Below are 19062 nucleotides of genomic sequence, written 5' to 3'. Positions count from 1 at the left end.
GGAATAGCCTTCCTGCAGAAGTGGTAGCTGCAAATACAGTGAAGGGGTTTAAGCATGCATGGGATAGGCATAAGGCCATCCTTCATATAAGATAGGGCCAGGGACTATTAATAGGATTCAGTATATTGGGCAGACTAGATGGGCCAAATGGTTCTTATCTGCCGACACATTCTATGTTTCTATGTGGTGGTGTATAGAGCCAAAAATGTTAGAATTGTGCCGAAGTCCCAATATTTATGGACCTGACTGTATGGTTGTCAGAATCTCAGCCTCAGCTTTAAAGGGGTTTTGCCATCGCAGACATGGGGGCATATTGCTAGTATATACCTCCATTGTCTGATAGGTGTGAGTCTCATCTCTGGGACCTGCAACTACACAGAGAACGGAGCAGGGAAAGTAGTGGAGGGCGCACTGCGCATGCTCAGCCGCCCTTCATTCATTTCTATGGGGCCGCCAAAAATAGCCGAGCGTCTGCCCCATAGAAATGGATTTTAGAGGGGGGCTGCATATGCGCGGTGAGCTCCCATTCACTTGTATGGGAGCAGCCCTTGGTGGTGGCCAGACCCCGGGAAACCCAGGGTTCTCCAGCCACAGCTCTCCCCGCTCCGTTCTTGTAGGTGCGGGTCCCAGAGGTGGGACCCGCACCTATCAGACAATAGGGGCATATCGTAGCAATATGCCCCCATTGTCTGTGATTGGAATACCCCTTTAAGCCTGTAAATTTGGTAATTTCTTCTAGTAGGGATCATTCACATGATAACTTCAGCAGGGGAAATGTTCACAAGGCTGAGCTGCAGGATGAAAAATGTGGCATACAACAGAAGAGCATATTATCGGATACGTTGAGCCTGTCTTTACAGTTTGCTCAGCACAATAGTTTAAGGCTGATGACTGTGCAAGTACTTTTCCAGAGTAAACCTTTAACCAAGATTCAACATTTATGGCACACACAAAAATAAAAATAAAAAAAAGTTTCCATGTGGCAATTAAAACTCTCTATAAACAGTAAAGGATGATAATACTTTTATATCCAGTAGAACCTGTTTAGGAATAATACAGAGTTCCAGAGGGGACACACTGAAAACGAGACATTGGTGATTTTCTCTTTATTTAATAAATTCTCATAAAACAAACCAGAAAAATAGCAGAAAACCCACCCACAAAGAAATCAAAACCACACAACAATGCTGTAAACTAACCCACCCCAACCATAATGAAAGTACAGTGTCAGACAACTAGAGAAAATCTCCACAACCAAAGCACCCCTCTTCACCATCCACACACCAAATGAGGACAAAAAGCAACCAAATAAAAAGAATCCTCACACCAACCCTCCTAGCTCAGTTTCAGCCCTGCACTGCAGCCTGAAATAGCAAAGGTAATGGAGGTGGTGTTAGTATAGCAGCAGGACTTGCAAAGCACTCTACTGCCATCCTGTGGCACAAGCTTTTACTGCAAGCATTAAGCCATCCTCTACTGTAGCCCAGGGACCATCCTTGGCATTTCAGCAGGGCAAAGCCTCAAACCTCTCCACCATTTCTCTAGTACCACATGTGCCAGGTGGTATTATGGCCAAAGAATGAGTGAAAATCCTCAGTGTCTATTTTATTGATGCAGAGAAGATCGGGAATGAGGCAGGGACGGGAGGGACAGGTGGCGTCAGGATTCTTCATTGCCAGAATCGTCCTGGTCTTCATAGCAGCTGTCACCCTCATCTTCCATGTCATCATCCTCATAGTAGTCATCATAGAATAGGTCAGATCCCTCATCTGGAGCTGGAACCTTGGTTTTCACACAATATTCAGCTAGAGTGGTAGGAACCTTGACTCCGTCATTGTCAGCATCAGCCTTAGTGGTGAGAACTTGCTTCCTATGAATTAAAGTAGGAGATTTAGAACATAGTAGAGAAGAAAGCAGCTATGCTAATGGGATTCTGTAAGCCGTAGAGCAGTTGCTTGCTATATGATGGGGCAGATTAGTATGGTCTTAAAGAGGACCTTTCACTTGTAAAAACTATGTGAACTAAGTATGCTGCCATATAGAGCGGCGCCCGGGGATCTCACTGCACTTACTATTATCCCCGGGCACCGCTCTGTTCTCCAGTTATGCCCTCCGATACCTTCGCTCTGTAAGTTATAGTAGGAGGAGACTGCCCTTGTCCTGTGGGAGTGTCCTTCTCCTAGGCTGCAGCGCTGGCCAATCGCAGCACACAGCTCACAGCCTGGGAGAAAAAAACCTCCCAGGCTGTGAGCTGTGCGCTGCGATTGGCCAGCGCTGCAGCCTAGGAGAAGGAGACGCCCACAGGACAAGGGAAGACACCGCCTACTATAACCAAGTCCCCGAACATACCGGAGGACATAACGGGAGAACGGAGCGGCGCCCTGGGATAATAGTAAGTGCAGTGAGATCCCCGGGCACCACTCTACATGGCAGCATACTTAGTTTTTACAAGTGAAAGGTCCTCTTTAAAGTTAGACAGCTTAAAGGGGTTGTCCAGGATTAAAACAATAAGGCTTCTTCAAAAAACGTTGCCACTTCTATCCACAGGCAGCAGGTGGTACTGCATGGGAGTCATTCACTTCAACTGTACTGAGCAGCCTATAGATAGGTGTGCTGCTGGTTTGGAGGAAAGCAGCCATGTTCTTTTAAATCTGGACAGACCTTTTAAAACTAGACCAGACAGGCAGAAGATACACCACACGTATCACAGCAGCTCATGCCGTGTGACCATTTGGTGAATCTTGCTACAAGTTACATAATCTTCCTTATGCCACCTCTATTACTTTATACCAATATTTTGCACCAACATTTTAAAGGCTATCGAGATCTTTGAAAGCTTTTTTTTTTTTTTATAAAATCACTGAATTCTACTAATTTGGGCAAAAAATCATTCCTTCAATTTGTTTTCATTACAAAGACACTTTCTTCTGCAGCTTTCAGTTTACCTGCAAATGATTGCTTTCTGCTGCACTGTGAATCCATTAGAGACCCGTTCTGATGGCTCAATCGGTAGCCCTTATCTGTACTTTCCTAGGAACTTAGACACTTGGACCCTTATCTACAGTAATAAATGAGTAGCACTGCAGACATGGGGCCAGATTTATCATTAGCTCAGGTCAGAATAATGGAGTGAAAAAGTCCCAAACGCTAAAACTGCGCACAAATTTGCGACTTTTTTCTGCTCTGCACTATGCTCGCCAGTTTTCTGAAAGTGGGCGTGCTTTCTTATGTAAATGAATCTCTAGACAGATTTACTATTGGGACTATTTAAAAAGTCGCAAAAAAGTTGCAATTTCACTCCAGTGAGGACCATGCTTATCTTATGAGACTTTTTAATAGAACATGCGACTTTTTCATAAAAACATGCGACTTTTTCATAAAAACGTGCGACTTTTTCATAAAAACGTGCGACTTTTGTAAAGCTGCTTACTGACAGATAAACTGCTACCGTCAAACCACATTTATTACAGTCTTAAAGGGCCGATCATAAATCTGACTTGGCTAAAACTGACTTTAGCCATATGTGAAAGTGGAGTGAGCTGTCAGAGTAATGATAAATCTGGCCCATGGAGTCCAGATATCCATTTCATTATTTTCCTTCTGTTCCCCCGCTATCAACACTCAAAGCTGCATTGAAAAACACTGTCAGGACAGGAGTCCTCTCCATTATGTTAGCACAGCAGTCCTGACTGTGCATTTCAGTCCAGCTTTGAGTGCTGACAGCAGGGGAACAGGGGGTAGTAGGAAAACTAAAAACCGTGATCTGGACTCCTTGTCTGCAGTACTACTCAAGTATTACTGTAGATAATTGTCCAAAATCGGGGTGACAGATTCCCTTTAAACCCTTAGGATACATACCGGAGGTTTTTTCAGTTTTCATTTTTCTTCCCCATCTTCCTTGAGCCATAACTTTTTTATATTTCCGTTCACATAGCCTTATGAGGGCTTATTTTTTGCAGGACAAGTTGAACTTTCTAATGCCACCATTAATAATGGCATACAATGTAGTGGGAAGAAGGAAAAGAAAAATCCAAATGGGGTGGAATTGGAAAATAAAAAACGCAATTCCTCCACCGTTTTACGGGTTTTGTTCCCACAGTGTTCCGTTTACGGCAAAACTGACCTGCGCCCTTCATCCTCTGGGTCAGTGCGATTACAATGATACCACATATGTATAGGTTTTTTATGTCTAAATAGTGGAAAAATACATTTAAATAAAAAAATATTTTTACATCACCATATCCTTTATAGTTATCTACTGAGCTGTGTGGGGGCTCATTTTTTGCAGGACAATCTGTAGGTTTTATTGATACCGTTCTGTGTTTGACTTTGTGATCACACTATTGCTTTTTTTTGGGAAAGAAGCAATAAAAAAAAATGGCAAATTGGCCATTTTGACCCTTTTTCCATTACACTATTAGTTATATTTTTTTGTTATTTAGGTATTTAATTAATTATACGGAAAGGGGGGTGATTTAAACTTGAATATTTTTTTATATTTGTTTTTTTTAACTTTTTTGTATTGATTTTGAGCTCGCATTTAAGCGTATAATATCCATGTTTTAAATTTTGAACAATCATGGAATTTACAAATTCATTTATTACTAACTATTGAAAGTAGCCAAATTAAAGGGGTTGTCCGGGATTAGGGACCATTGTTTAATAGCATTGCACATACACACACACACACACACTTTACATATACCCATGTCCTACCTTTTCAGCTTGTCTCTAAGTACCCTTTTTACCCAAAACCTTTATGGCAGGAAGTAACTGATTCCCTTCAGTCAGTGACGTACCGGGTCCCTTGCAGAGGAGGAAAGCTTCCTCTTCCGCTGCTCCGGGAGCCCGGTGACGTCACTGACAGCCTCATTAATTATTCAAAAGTCTAGGAGGGGCAGTAACTCTCCTGGCTAAGCTCCGCCCCTCCAGTCTGGTGACGTCAAAGTGAAATAAAGTGCCTCCCCTAAAATGCTCCACTCCTTTCTGCCCCATTGTCCCATATATAACAAATGCCCCCCCCCCCCCTCGATGCGTCCGCTCCTTGTGGTGCCGATATTGATGGCAGCGGCTCAGGAACGGAGCCGCTGCCATCAGCAGAGCGTTAGCTGTAACTGTAACAGCTAACACTCTGTAACAGCTAACACCCGCGGCATCCAGATCCATGTGGTTGAGAAGGAGGGAGCTCCCTCTCTCTACCAATGCGCCCCTGCTGCGATCGTTGCCATGGCAACCGGACGCCTAACAAAGGCATCCTGGTTGCTATGAACCTAAGGCTAATCAGACTTAGAATTTACAAATGGCGACAAGACTTTTTAGTCTTGTCGCCATTTGCAACTAGACCCGCCGCCGCAGCTCTGCTCAATACAGCGGCGCGGCACAGGAGCTGATAGTTCTCAGCAGCGCAGTGGAGGAGTCTCTCCCTCCCCCCTGTGCTGCTGCTGCTGCCGCCGACTCCGCCAATATGAAGAGATGGGAGGAGGAGGGGAGGGGCTGTGGCCACTGCGCCACCAATGAAGAAAACTGACCTGTAATACAAATACAGGAGGCGGGTGCTGGAATCAAATAGCCGGCACCCGAGCTCTATGACAGGGAGCTGCGATCAGCTGCAGTTGAGTCAACCCTTCAGGTGCGGTACCTGAGGGGTTAACTGCCACTGATCGCAGCTCCCTGTCACAAAGGTCGGGTGCCGGCTATTTGATTCCAGCACCCGCCTCCTGTATTTGTATAAGAAACATTGGTGGCACAGTGCGCCCCCCCCCCCCCCCCAGTATAAGAAACATTGGTGGCACAGTGCCCCCCCCAGTATAAGAAACATTGGTGGCACAGTGCGCCCCCCCCAGTATAAGAAACATTGGTGGCACAGTGCGCCCCCCCCCGTATAAGAAACATTGGTGGCACAGTGCGCCCCCCCCCGTATAAGAAACATTGGTGGCACAGTGCGCCCCCCCCCAGTATAAGAAACATTAGTGGCACAGTGCGCCCCCCCCGTATAAGAAACATTGGTGGCACAGTGCGCCCCCCCCAGTATAAGAAACATTGGTGGCACAGTGCGCCCCCCCCCGTATAAGAAACATTGGTGGCACAGTGCGCCCCCCCCCGTATAAGAAACATTGGTGGCACAGTGCGCCCCCCCCCCCGTATAAGAAACATTGGTGGCACAGTGCGCCCCCCCCCAGTATAAGAAACATTAGTGGCACAGTGGGAAGTGCCAATGAGGGTTAAAAATAATTTAAAAAAATAACTCACCTCCTCCAGTTGATCGCGTAGCTGCCGGTCTCCTGTTCTTTCTTCAGGACCTGTGGTGACGTCACTGAGCTCATCACATGGTCCATTACTATGGTGATGGATCATGTGATGAGCACAGTGATGTCACCACAGGTCCTGAAGAAAGAACAGGAGACTATCAATTGGAGGAGGTGAGTTAATTATTTTTTTATTTTTTAACCCTCATTGGCACTGCCCACTGCGCCACCAATGTTTATTATATTGAGGGGGGGCGCACTGCACCACCAATGTTTATTATATTGAGGGGGGGTGCACTGCACTACCAATGTTTATTATACTGGGGTGTTGGGGGGGCGCACTGCGCCACCAATGTTTATTATATTGGGGGGCGCACTGTGCCACCAATGTTTATTATATTGAGGGGGGGCGCACTGCGCCACCAATGTTTATTATATTAAGGGGGGGCACACTGCACTTACGTCGCTGGAAATGCCCGCTGGATCCGTCACAGCGCAAGACAACTGAAAGCATTTGAAGACTGATCAGTCTTCAAAATGCTTTCAGTGTTACTATGGCAGCCAGGACGCTACTAAAGTCCTGGTTGCCATAGTAAGTAGTGGGGAGCCAGGGGAGCAGATACTTACAGTCCGTGCGGCTCCCGGGGCGCTCCACAATGACGTCAGAGCGCCCCACGTGCATGGATCACGTGATCCATGCGATCATGTGATCCATGCTCATGCGGCGCTCTGACGTCATTGTGGAGCGCCCCGGGAGCCGCACGGACTGTAAGTATACTTGTCCCCTGCCTCCCCACTACACTTTACCATGGCAGTCGGGACTTTAGCGTCCTGGCTGCCATGGTAACCATTCATAAAAGCTAAACGGTGGGTCCGGTGATGCGCCGAAACGACGTTTAGCTTAATGCCGGATCCGGATTAATGCACTTCAATGGACATTAATTCCGGATCCGGCGTTACGGCATGTCTTCCGGATTTTTGGACGGAGACAAATCCGCAGCATGATATGGTTTTGTCAACGTCCAAAAAACGTTCACATACTGAACGGAAGACATCCTGATGCATCCTGAAGGGATTTCTCTCCATTCAGAATGCATTAGGATAATCCTGATCAGCATCTTTCCGTCCTGGAGCCCCGAGGACGGAACTCTATTCCGGAAAGAAAAAACGCCAGTGTGAAAGAGCCCTAAGTCAATGGGGACAGATCTGTTTTTTTATGACACAATCTGGCACAATAGAAAATGGATCCATCTCCCATTGACTTTTAATGGTGTTCAAGATGGATCCATATTGGCTAAGGTAAAGATAATACAAACGGATCCATTCTGAGCGGATGCAGCAATTTGTATTATCGGTGCGGATCCATCCATGATGGATCCACACCAAACGTGAGTGTGAAAATAGCCTTACTGTGTAGCAGAGCAAAACTAGGGAAATTGTAAAACATTATCAATGCTAAGATATATTACTAATAATTGGTTATTGTAATGATAAATGTACACACAAAACTAAAAATGATCTACCATTGTGGAAAGATGGAGCTGCTCCCTGTGTGTTAGTTCACTGTCTGCAAACACTGAGCACATGACATGTGCAAGAGACAGAGCAAGGAGGAGTTTATGGGGGAGGAAAATGTAAGAGGGGGCGGATCTATGGAGGAGGCTGAATATGTATGAGGGGGGCGGGTGCAGGGAGGGGATCTTACACTGTAGAAACCAGGAGCTGCTGAGCTGCACTGGGAGCCACAATGCACTGCAGCAGGAAGTGATGGCACATAAACACATGTATGTACACAGTCTGCTGGGGACTGTAGGAGCCATGCAGCAGTGCAAAAGCTACCTAAAAACATCTTAGGAAGATAGATTTGGCTACTAACAGTGAGTAAGCAGTTTTAAAAAAAAAAATGTTTGATCCCGGACAACCCCTTTAAGAATTGCAGTTTGAAAGCCCTCTGCCAGAGAGGATGCCGGTAACAAGCACAGACGCGCAAGCTTCCGGGTTTCTGACCATTTAGATCTCACTTGATCACAGCACCTAAAAGGCTTTAAATTACCACGATCGGCATTATTGTCGGTCGCGGTAATTAGCCGCAGGTCTCTGCTGTTAGAAAAAGCAGAGATCTGCCGGCCATGACGCCTGCTGCACATGCGAGCGGGCGCTATGTTCGCCTATCGCTCTAGCACCATACATGTACGGCGCTGGTAACAAAAGGGTTAAATAAGTGTTCATGAGCTGTTAGGAGTTCAGAGAGAAGGACTTCAGATCCAGTCAACAGAGCTGCTGTTGGACGGATTCAGTGTGAAGCAGGGATGTGCACGCTGTGGAACAAGTAGTTGTACCCTATGTAAACACCTAGACAAGACCTCTTGTTTTACATCCTACTCCACAGGTTTAACATACCCTATAAGAAAGTTCATCAATTGTAACAGCACATATGTAGTATATTTGGTTTACTGTAAAAGCCGTCGATTACAATATATTGGCTGCATGAGCTGTAAATTAAAGGTCAGAATAGGGGGGGTACATTTATGGAACAATTTCTCCAAACACAGTGAAGCCCATTATTGTGGCGTAAATAAAAGCTGGAAGGGTGGGGCTTCACATGGCCCACTGGATTTACTACACACTAGGCTACTTTCACACTTGCGGCAGACTATTCCTGCAGGCAGTTCCATCGCCGGAACTGCCTGCCGTATCCGTCAAAACTTATGCAAACTGATGGCATTTGTCAGACTCATCAGGGTCCTGATTCGTATGACAAATGCATTGAAATGCCGGATCCGTCTCTCCGGTGTCATCTGGAAAAACGGATCCGGCATTTTTATTTAATTTATCTTTTACACATTTTTTGCGGCCTGAGCATGGGCAGACTGCAATGCCGGATCCGTTTTGCCGGAACACTCGGGGCCGGATCCGGCATTAATGCATTTCAATGGGGAAAAAAATTACGGATCCGGCGTTCCGGAATTTTGGACTGAGATAAAAACCACAGCATGCTGCGGTATTATCTCCGTCCTGAAAAGGCAAAAAGACTGAACTGAAGACATCCTGATGCATCCTGAACGGATTGCTCTCCATTCAGAATGCATTAGGATAAAACTGATCAGTTCTTTTCCGGTATAGAGCCCCTAAGACAGAACTCAGCGCCGGAAAAGAATAACGCTAGTGTGAAAGTGCCCTTACACCACAAACTGGAGTGTTATAGCTAAAGTCAGCTTCAGCTGGTAGCTGGCATAAACTTCAGTTTGACGCATGGAGGGGCATTGATGCACCCAATTTATTAAGAGGCCACTTAATAAATTAGGAGCATCTCAATCCAGCACACAGGGATTCCCATACACCAGTCTTGTTAAATGTCCCTCACTGAATACACACTTTGTCAGGCATTTCCAAAACACGTTAAACAGCTACATATGAGCAACGTTAAAGTTTTTGAAAACCCTTTTAATACTGATCGGTGTGGCCCTCTGATCGAGACCCTCACCGATCAGCTGTTTGAGAAAAGCACAGGCGCACCTGTGAGCACCACGGTCTTCTACGGGCTTAATCACACTGTACATTGTATAGCGGCTGTGCTTGGTATTGCTCCCAGCCTCATTCACTTCTATGGGACTGAACTGCTCCTAGGCCATCTAACCAATGAACACATCACTGGCCTAGGGAAAGCCAAGAGAAGGCTGCTGCACTCACAGGAGCACCAGTGCCTTCTCAAACAGCTGATTGACAGGTGTCCACCGATCAGATACTGATGACCTATCCAAAGGATAGGTCATCAGTATTAAAGGGCTTCTGTCAGCCCACTAAACCGTTTTTTTTTTTTTTGCTTAATAATAACCCCTACACTGCGATTTATCCATACATAAGTAAAATAATAATTTTGGTTCAGTAGAATTTGCTAAAACCCTATTTTTATAATATGTAAATTACCTTGCTACCAGCAAGTAGGGCGGCTACTTGCTGGTAGCAGCCGCATCCTCCGATGGTAATGACGCCCCCTCTGCTTGTTGATTGACAGGGCCAGCGGACGGGATCTTTCTCCGCTGGCCCTGCCTGTTTTCATTCAATATCTGGCGCCTGCGCCGCGGCCGTACCTATCTTCAATCGGCGCAGGCGCACTGAGAGGCGGCCACTCACTCGGCCGCTTCATCCTCAATGCGCCTGCGCCGGGTGTAGATGTGACGTCATCGGCGCAGGCGCATTGAGGATGAAGCGGCCGAGTGAGTGGCCGCCTCTCAGTGCGCCTGCACCGATTGAAGATAGGTACGGCCGCGGCGCAGGCGCCAGATATTGAATGAAAACAGGCAGGGCCAGCGGAGAAAGATCCCGTCCGCTGGCCCTGTCAATCAACAAGCAGAGGGGGCGTCATTACCATCGGAGGATGCGGCTGCTACCAGCAAGTAGCCGCCCTACTTGCTGGTAGCAAGGTAATTTACATATTATAAAAATAGGGTTTTAGCAAATTCTACTGAACCAAAATTATTATTTTACTTATGTATGGATAAATCGCAGTGTAGGGGTTATTAAGCAAAAAAAAAAAAAACGGTTTAGTGGGCTGACAGAAGCCCTTTAAAGTCTGGGAAAACCCCTTTAATAAGCCCCAAACAAGGTGGGGATGGAGAAGACTTCTTACCAGGAAAACCTATTGGATTTTGAGGATGGGTACTGTAAGCCCTAATGGCTTAAATTCACAGGCTTGTTTCTTTTTTTTTCCTTTTACATATCTTTGTGGAAGATACTGCATTTCTTCGATAGTGGTGGTGTGGATTAGTGGTGACGTGGTTTATTTAAAGGGTTTCTATTATCACATGCCCTTGACAGCTGAAGATCAGCCTCTGTTCCCACATTCCAGAGAAAATTGCACTTTTGTGATATGCAAATGAGCTTCTAGGAGCAATGAGGGAGGCGTCATTGCACCTCGCTGATCCTAGAGTTTCCGCTCACGCCTCTTCATGCCACACCCCACCACTAAGAGTGGCAGACCAAGCAGTGAAAATATATTCATGCCTGGCTCTGAAATCTCGTGGGATCACACAAATTAAAGGGATGGGGATTGCCCATCTGCCTGTCGGTCTCCAAGTGCAATCTATTCAGGAATGTGGGACCAGAGGATGATGGGAACAAGACCATGATCTTCAGCCGTCAAGGGCTCATGTCTCAGGTGAGACAGTTTCAGGTCCATGTTTCTGATGACATAAGCCCTTCAAACAGCAAGGGGGACATTTATTAGAACTAACAATTTATACGCTGGTCTTAATCCCTTTGCGCTGTCGGCAGCAGCAAGAGCCAAAGTTATGTAAAGGCAAAAACCTCTACAAAACTTTGGCTCTTGCTGCTGCCAGCTGTACGACATCCTTTAAACTACACCAGCTCCTTTGCAGACATAGTTTAAGGCCATTTTCCACACCATAAACTGGCATGGAAAAGGATGAATGAGAACAGGCCAGCCGGACCACCCTCTTCCCCGCCCCCTTCGCAAAAGTGGCATGAACACAGGAGAGGCGAGAACTGATCACCACCACTGTAAGCACCCTGCCTATCACTGATTAGAATATAAGGACAGGAGAGGTGAGAACAGTTTATCTATCACTATTAGAAAACTCAGCTTATCACTGTTTATAGTACAAGAACAGGAGAGAACTGATTATATATCAACACTAAAACACCCTGGTTATCACTGATTCTAGTATAAGTACAGGAGAGAACACAGGAGAGGTGAGAACTGATTATCATCATCACTGTAAGCACCCTGCCTATCACTGATTAGAATATAAGGACAGGAGAGGTGAGAACAGTTTATCTATCACTATTAGAAAACTCAGCTTATCACTGTTTATAGTACAAGAACAGGAGAGAACACAAGAGGTGAGAACTGATTATATATCATCACTAGAACACCCTGGTTATCACTGATTCTAGTATAAGTACAGGAGAGAACACAAGAGAGGTGAGAACTGATTATCATCACTAGAACACACTGCTTATCACTGTGTATAGTATAAGGACAGGAGAGATCACAGGAGAAGGGATAACGGATTATGGATAGGAGAGGTGAGAACCAATTATCGATCACCACAAGAACACCCTGCTCATCACTGTTTATAGTATAAGGACAGGAGAGAACACAAGAGAGGTGAGAACTGATTATCATCACTAGAACACACTGCTCATCACTGTGTATAGTATAAGGACAGGAGAGGTGAGAACCAATTACCCATCATCACTAGAACACCCTGCTTATCACTGTGTATAGTATAAGGACAGGAGAGAACACAGGAGAGGTGAGAACTGATTATCATCACTAGAACACTCTGCTTATCACGGTATATAGTATAAGGACAGGAGAGAACACAGGAGAGGTGAGAACTGATCATCATCACTAGAACACCCTGCTCATCACTGTGTATAGTATAAGGACAGGAGAGAACACGAGAGGTGAGAACTGATTATCAGTGAAATAACTCCTCCCAGGACCTGCCGAGCATAGCTCTTGCTACTTTGATTGCCGCACATCAGATCTCGCGATATTCTGCCAGAAGTCCCAGACCGGAGACGTCACGGATCACGTGGGACGCAGTATACTCTGCGATACAGACGGCAAAACACACAGCACGCCATAGACCGCATTGCTTCGGCGTTACTTCCAAGTGCGGGATCAGTCGCACCATACACGTGAGAGCCTTTGCTTTCCACCCTAGTTGGCTCAAGGTAAGATCCGATATCTTTCTTACCTTAGGAGCACTGCATCACAGTGACTGCATTTTACCGCTATTCAGGAGACAACATATCTGTGCTGAACTTTTTGCCTGAACTGTATAATCATCAGACTTTACGCTTGCATTGCGTTTTTTTGCATCTATTTAATTTTATGATTGAAAGGACAAACCATTATACCTAGTCACGTTTGGTCGTTGGCTTATATGAACTTCATACCACAAATTCTTAAATGAACTACCATATCAGTGCTGCTATTTCATAATTTAGCGCTCATATCCATTTTATTGTGTATTTTATTGTATTTTGTCTATGAATTAAATTGTGATCACTTTTATTATATTATTGATTGTATTTATTCCATCACCACACATACAGAGTGCCAGTCCAATTTATTTATTTATTTTTAATACTCGTCTGTAAGGGTGATACAGTTTTTCTGGCCTAGAGCACCTGGTCCTTCTTTGCATATAGAGTGAGCTATTCCTCAAATATTTCTCTTTAAGAGAACTGATTATCATCACTAGAACACCCTGCTCATCACTGTGTATAGTATAAGGACAGGAGAGATCACAGGAGAAGGGATAACGGATTATGGATAGGAGAGGTGAGAACCAATTATCGATCACCACAAGAACACCCTGCTCATCACTGTTTATAGTATAAGGACAGGAGAGGTGAGAACTGATTACCCATCATCACTAGAACACCTTGCTCATCACTGTGTATAGTATAAGGACAGGAGAGATCACAGGAGAAGGGATAACGGATTATGGATAGGAGAGGTGAGAACCAATTATCGATCACCACAAGAACACCCTGCTCATCACTGTGTATAGTATAAGGACAGGAGAGGTGAGAACTGATTACCTATCATCACTAGAACACTCTGCTTATCACGGTATACAGTATAAGGACAGGAGAGAACACAGTAGAGGTGAGAACTGATCATCATCACTAGAACACACTGCTTATCACTGTGTATAGTATAAGGACAGGAGAGGTGAGAACCAATTACCCATCATCACTAGAACACCCTGCTTATCACTGTGTATAGTATAAGGACAGGAGAGGTGAGAACTGATTACCTATCATCACTAGAACACTCTGCTTATCACGGTATACAGTATAAGGACAGGAGAGAACACAGTAGAGGTGAGAACTGATCATCATCACTAGAACACACTGCTTATCACTGTGTATAGTATAAGGACAGGAGAGGTGAGAACCAATTACCCATCATCACTAGAACACCCTGCTTATCACTGTGTATAGTATAAGGACAGGAGAGGTGAGAACTGATTACCTATCATCACTAGAACACTCTGCTTATCACGGTATATAGTATAAGGACAGGAGAGAACTGATCATCACTAGAACACACTGCTCATCACTGTGTATACCCACCAATTAAATACACCGGGTAGTAATAAAGTGAAAGGAGCCCTAACACATTTTACAAAATTCGATACCCAAACAATAGAACTACGGCTCCAATTAGAAGTACAAAAATTCTCTTTATTAATTATCCCTGGAAGAAGCCAGGTTGCTGGCGAAACGGCGTTGGGACAAGGAGACTGAGGGACCGGCGCACTAATATTGGGTACTTTTTCTGAGCTTGTCTTTATTTCAACACTGCCTATGTATATTTCTTATTGGATCCAACCATCCAGAGTTATTTTCTTTTCTTTTTCTGGCTTTGTTGCGGCGCTCCTTACTAACTTATGTGAGCCCATGTGTGTCGATCCCCCGGTCCTCCTCGGGTCTTTCCTCACTACAACATACCTGTTTACTGCTGTTTTTATGACAATGTGATTGTGTTTATTTAATAAAGTGAATTTTTGTACTTATAATTGGAGCCGTAGTTCTATTGTTTGGGTATCGAATCATCACTGTGTATAGCATAAGGACAGGAGAGGTGAGAACTGATTACCCATCATCACTAGAACACTCTGCTCATCACTGTGTATAGTATAAGGACAGGAGAGATCACAGGAGAGGTGAGAACTGATTATCATAAAATAAATTTTTTTATTAATCTGACCACAGAACAATTTACTATTTTGCCTCATCCCAGAGAAGACTGTGGCATTTGTGGATGGTGTTGACATATGGCTTCTTTTTGCATGAGGGCCTGTTGACCACATCAGACAATAACCTTGTCCCTTACACACATGGATTTATCCAGATTCTTTGAATCTTTTGATATTATGTACTGTAGATAGTGGGATATTCAAAGTCTTCACAATTTTACATGGGAGGAAAACGTTTCTGAAATTGCTCCACAATTTTTAGATGCAGTTTTTATTGCACATTGATGAACCTATGCCCAGCTTTGCTTTCGAACATGCTTTTTTATAATCAGTCATGCCACTTAGTTCCAAAATTGCTCCTCCATTTCTTAAATTTTTTTTTTTTTATTAGTACCACTTTTCTAGCCTTTTGTTGCCCATTGCCAACGTTTGAGATATTTTGCTGCTATCAAGAGTTCTAAATGAGTTACCTTTTTCTTTCATGAAATGGTTAAGTGTCTCACTATCGACATCTGATATGTGTTTTATGATCTGCTGTAAATAAAATGTGGGTCTATGAGATTTGCAAATCATTGCATTCTGTTCTATATACATTTTAGTGTCCCAACTTTTTGGGAATTCGGGATTGCACATTTAAAGTGGTTGCAAGGTGGACCTTTACTAGAACATATTCAAGAGAGTTTTTAGAGCAGTATCTATCGACTGAGCATGTCCCAAGGGTATTCTTAATGTAAAAAAAGTCACTCCTATGTGATACCTCAAGGACACTGAAGGAAAAAAAAAAAAAAAAAAAGAGTATGCTTTAATAAAGCCATGCATAATTAATAGAACTCCATTATTGTATATTCGTCCTAGCTGGAGTGAGGAATACATTTAGGTCACCAAAATAAAGTTCTCTGCAAGTGAAGAAATGCTTACCGTATAATTTCAGTGTACTCTCTATCACGCCCCTTGCTCTCCTTCCATTTCCGGTACATGACAGATGCATCCACATTGGCTGGAGAAAATGTGTTTGGCTCATTCAGGAGGGAGATAACACTGAGGAGGATCGTCCTATACAGAATTCAAAACATTTTCCGTATTAAACCTATGAGACTCGGAAATTGTTAAAAGCAGTTCCTACACGTTAAATGGACTAGTTTGCATATTGTGAAAAACAGGGTAGACCTATTTCCTCAGCCATATTTGCTTCAGAGTACTAGATATATTGAAAAAATATATATATTAATAATTTGAGTAATAAAATGTAAAGGATTTTTTTTTTTATCTGTGGCAGAGTGATCAGCTGATCTTCCAGATTTCTTTAAAAAATAAATCAATCAATCTTGGCAACCAACTTCCTGGGGAAGGTAGCTGCTGTAGGAGAAAAGTATTCTAACACACCATTCATAAAAATAAATGGAGGATAACAGGTGCTCCGTGCACCCTCTGCCATAACAGCCACACGTTCAGGTTTCCAGATGCAGTTTTAGAAGCCAAAATCAGGAGTGGATCATAAAAGGAGAGAAAGTATAAAAGGACAGATACGACTTCTCCACTTTTTTTAATTCACTCCTGGTTTTAGCTTCCATAACTACATCAGAAAACCTGACTGTGTGGTCATTCCCATATTCCCTTGTATGATACGGGAATGTCTTATTAAGAATCAAACTAATCAATGTTACAAAGTATAAATCATGATACAGTCTTTCGAAAGGCAGCACATGATAGAGCTCAGTGACACAGATATTAAATCCTTTAGTGATAAAACTCACCCAAGGCACACTGCAGAATATCCAGTATATTCAATGATGTACTGTTTTATTCACAGTGCCTATCTCTCCTGTGTGCAGAGTCTCCAGCATATTCATATGTGATGCAGCTTTACACTGCTCTCTTGCCTCCTGTTTGTGCATCTTATCGAAATACACTGGAGATTCTGCACACAGCACTTAGATATCATATAAAGTGATAGCGAGAGTCAGGGTAGTTTTATAACTCAGCAGCTAATTAAGGATTTTCCTATGTTACTGCACTCTTGGACTCTTAGATGATGCAATTTTCAAAAAGTACTCTATAGACAAGGGACATGTAGAGAAGCAACAAAAACAGAATTAGGTGGGGAAGACAGGTGCCTGAGAGCTGCTAGGAGAGACTATGTAATACTATAACTTCACAGGAAAGTCCTCTACATAGGGAAGACTGACCTCCTAACTACACAGGACAGCAATCTCTGGAAAGGTGGTTAGCTTGGGCACACATGCCACAGCTGCGCATAATGTACGTTTTCAAAATATATGAATTGATTGCTGGTGTGGTTAGCATCCTATGTCCAAAACATTTTTTGCAGAAGTGCTGCTTTAAGTCTTTTATACTGTTGGAGATAAATCTAAAAAAACTTTCCAGACACGGATTCTGCTAGCATTGCTCATCTTGGAAGTAGTTCCCCTAAGGAATTGCTCCATTTGCCCTTCCCTATAATCTGGCCATTTGTCTTAGGCTGGGTTCACACTTGAGCGTTTTACAGCGCGTTCAAACGCGCTGTAAAACGCTCAACACATGAAAACCAATGCTTCCCTATGGCCCTGGTTCTCACTTGAGCGTTTTACAGCGCGTTTGAACGCGCTGAAAAACGCCCTACGCTCAAAAAAGTTCTTGAGCTTCTTTGGGGCTTTTTGTCGCGCGTTTGCGGCCATAGGACAAAAACTATGGACAAAAACGTGCACAAAAACGCGCGTTAAACGCGCATATCAAATACGCTCAAGTGTGAACCCAGCCTAAGGGCTTGTTCACACGACCGCTGCCCCTCAATGCCCGTGCTGTGGACCGCAAGTTGCGGTCCGCAATGCATGGGCACCGGCCATGGGGCTGCCACATGCGGATCGCGACTCCATTCTCTTGAATAGGGTCCGTGATCCTTCCGTTACGCAAAAGTGAATGGGTCCACATCCGTGATGCATAATGCACACGGCCGGTGCCCCGTGTATTGTGGATCCGCCGTATGCGGGCCGCAATACAGCAATGGAGGGGGCAACAGCAGTGTGAATGAGGCCTTATAATGTATAGTTTGCAAGATGTGGAAATCCCACTTAAATGACTTAAAAAAACACCATAACATTTTCACAGGTCAAATTTTAATTAAGATGCTGGGATACCATTAGATTTTAAAACCTGTAGACAATGGCTTACCGCACGTTCTGTGTTGGGTTCCACCTCTCAGAAGGAAGTTCTCCACTCTGTGGGTCATCTACTGGGGGATGCAAGATGGAAATGCATACATCTCCATTCTGTAAGAAGCACAAAAGGAAATGATAAAAAAAAAAAAAAGCAATACTTTTGATGTCATAAACTAGTGCAACAATGCAAATCGCTGTTTAATAGCTGCAGTCCTCTAAATGTGATATACAGCAGAGTGTTTGCTATGCATGAGGTGTGGCTTCCTCCCGTGGGCGATTGGCATCTTTATACTGTGCATAGGGAGAAAGATGCCAATCAGATAACTGGTGATCACAGTTCACCCCCATTGCAGCTAATAAACAGTGATTTTGCGAACACTACTGCACCAACACAAAAATATTGACCCAGTGCTGGAACCAGGGGTTCTGTTGCTATTTTATGCTACCCTCAGGTAGGGCAGCATACATTTGGCTACAAACTCCCTTTAAGACACAAGGAAATATCCCAAAGACATGGTAAAAATGGAGAGGTTAGCCATAGGAACCAACAACAGTCCAGCTCAGCTCTTATTTGCCTCAGCTGCAATGTATGCCCACATACCATGAAAGCATTGCTATTTCAGCCAAGTACAGATGGGACAACCCCTTTAAGGGCTTTTGCCCACAACTGATATTTTATCATTTATACACAAGGTAGGAAATAAAGGTCTGATTGCTGGCATCCTCACCGATCACTAGAATGGTGGTTCTGAGCTGACTCATTCCAATTCACTGGAGGATTTTGAATGAAGCAGCACTCGAGCATGCTCCCTACCTGTATATAATATCTATGTGGTGGACAGAAACAATGGAGTACTGTACTTGGCTGGTAATGTCAGTCATGGAGACTTTAACTGAACTAGACATGGTCAACCATTG

General features: G+C 44.1%; 1 protein-coding gene across 1 annotated transcript in view; it reads right to left on the bottom strand.

Annotated features, from left to right (window-relative positions):
* Positions 1–1390: 1390 nt before the first annotated feature.
* CDC34 (cell division cycle 34, ubiqiutin conjugating enzyme) overlaps positions 1391–19062 on the bottom strand; it is a 30686-nt gene continuing 13014 nt past the window's right edge. Inside the window, exons 3-5 of the mRNA XM_040417512.1 lie at positions 18158–18255; positions 15908–16042; positions 1391–1870 (exon numbers count right to left, since the gene is read on the bottom strand). Coding sequence (XP_040273446.1) covers positions 1660–1870; positions 15908–16042; positions 18158–18255 — 444 coding nt within the window. The 3' untranslated portion in view covers positions 1391–1659. The remainder of the gene's footprint in view (positions 1871–15907; positions 16043–18157; positions 18256–19062) is intronic.

Source organism: Bufo bufo, chromosome 2 (genome assembly GCF_905171765.1).
Source record: "Bufo bufo chromosome 2, aBufBuf1.1, whole genome shotgun sequence".
In the NCBI taxonomy this organism is placed as follows: Eukaryota; Metazoa; Chordata; class Amphibia; order Anura; family Bufonidae; genus Bufo; species Bufo bufo.
This window is presented reverse-complemented; position numbering and strand designations above follow the sequence as displayed.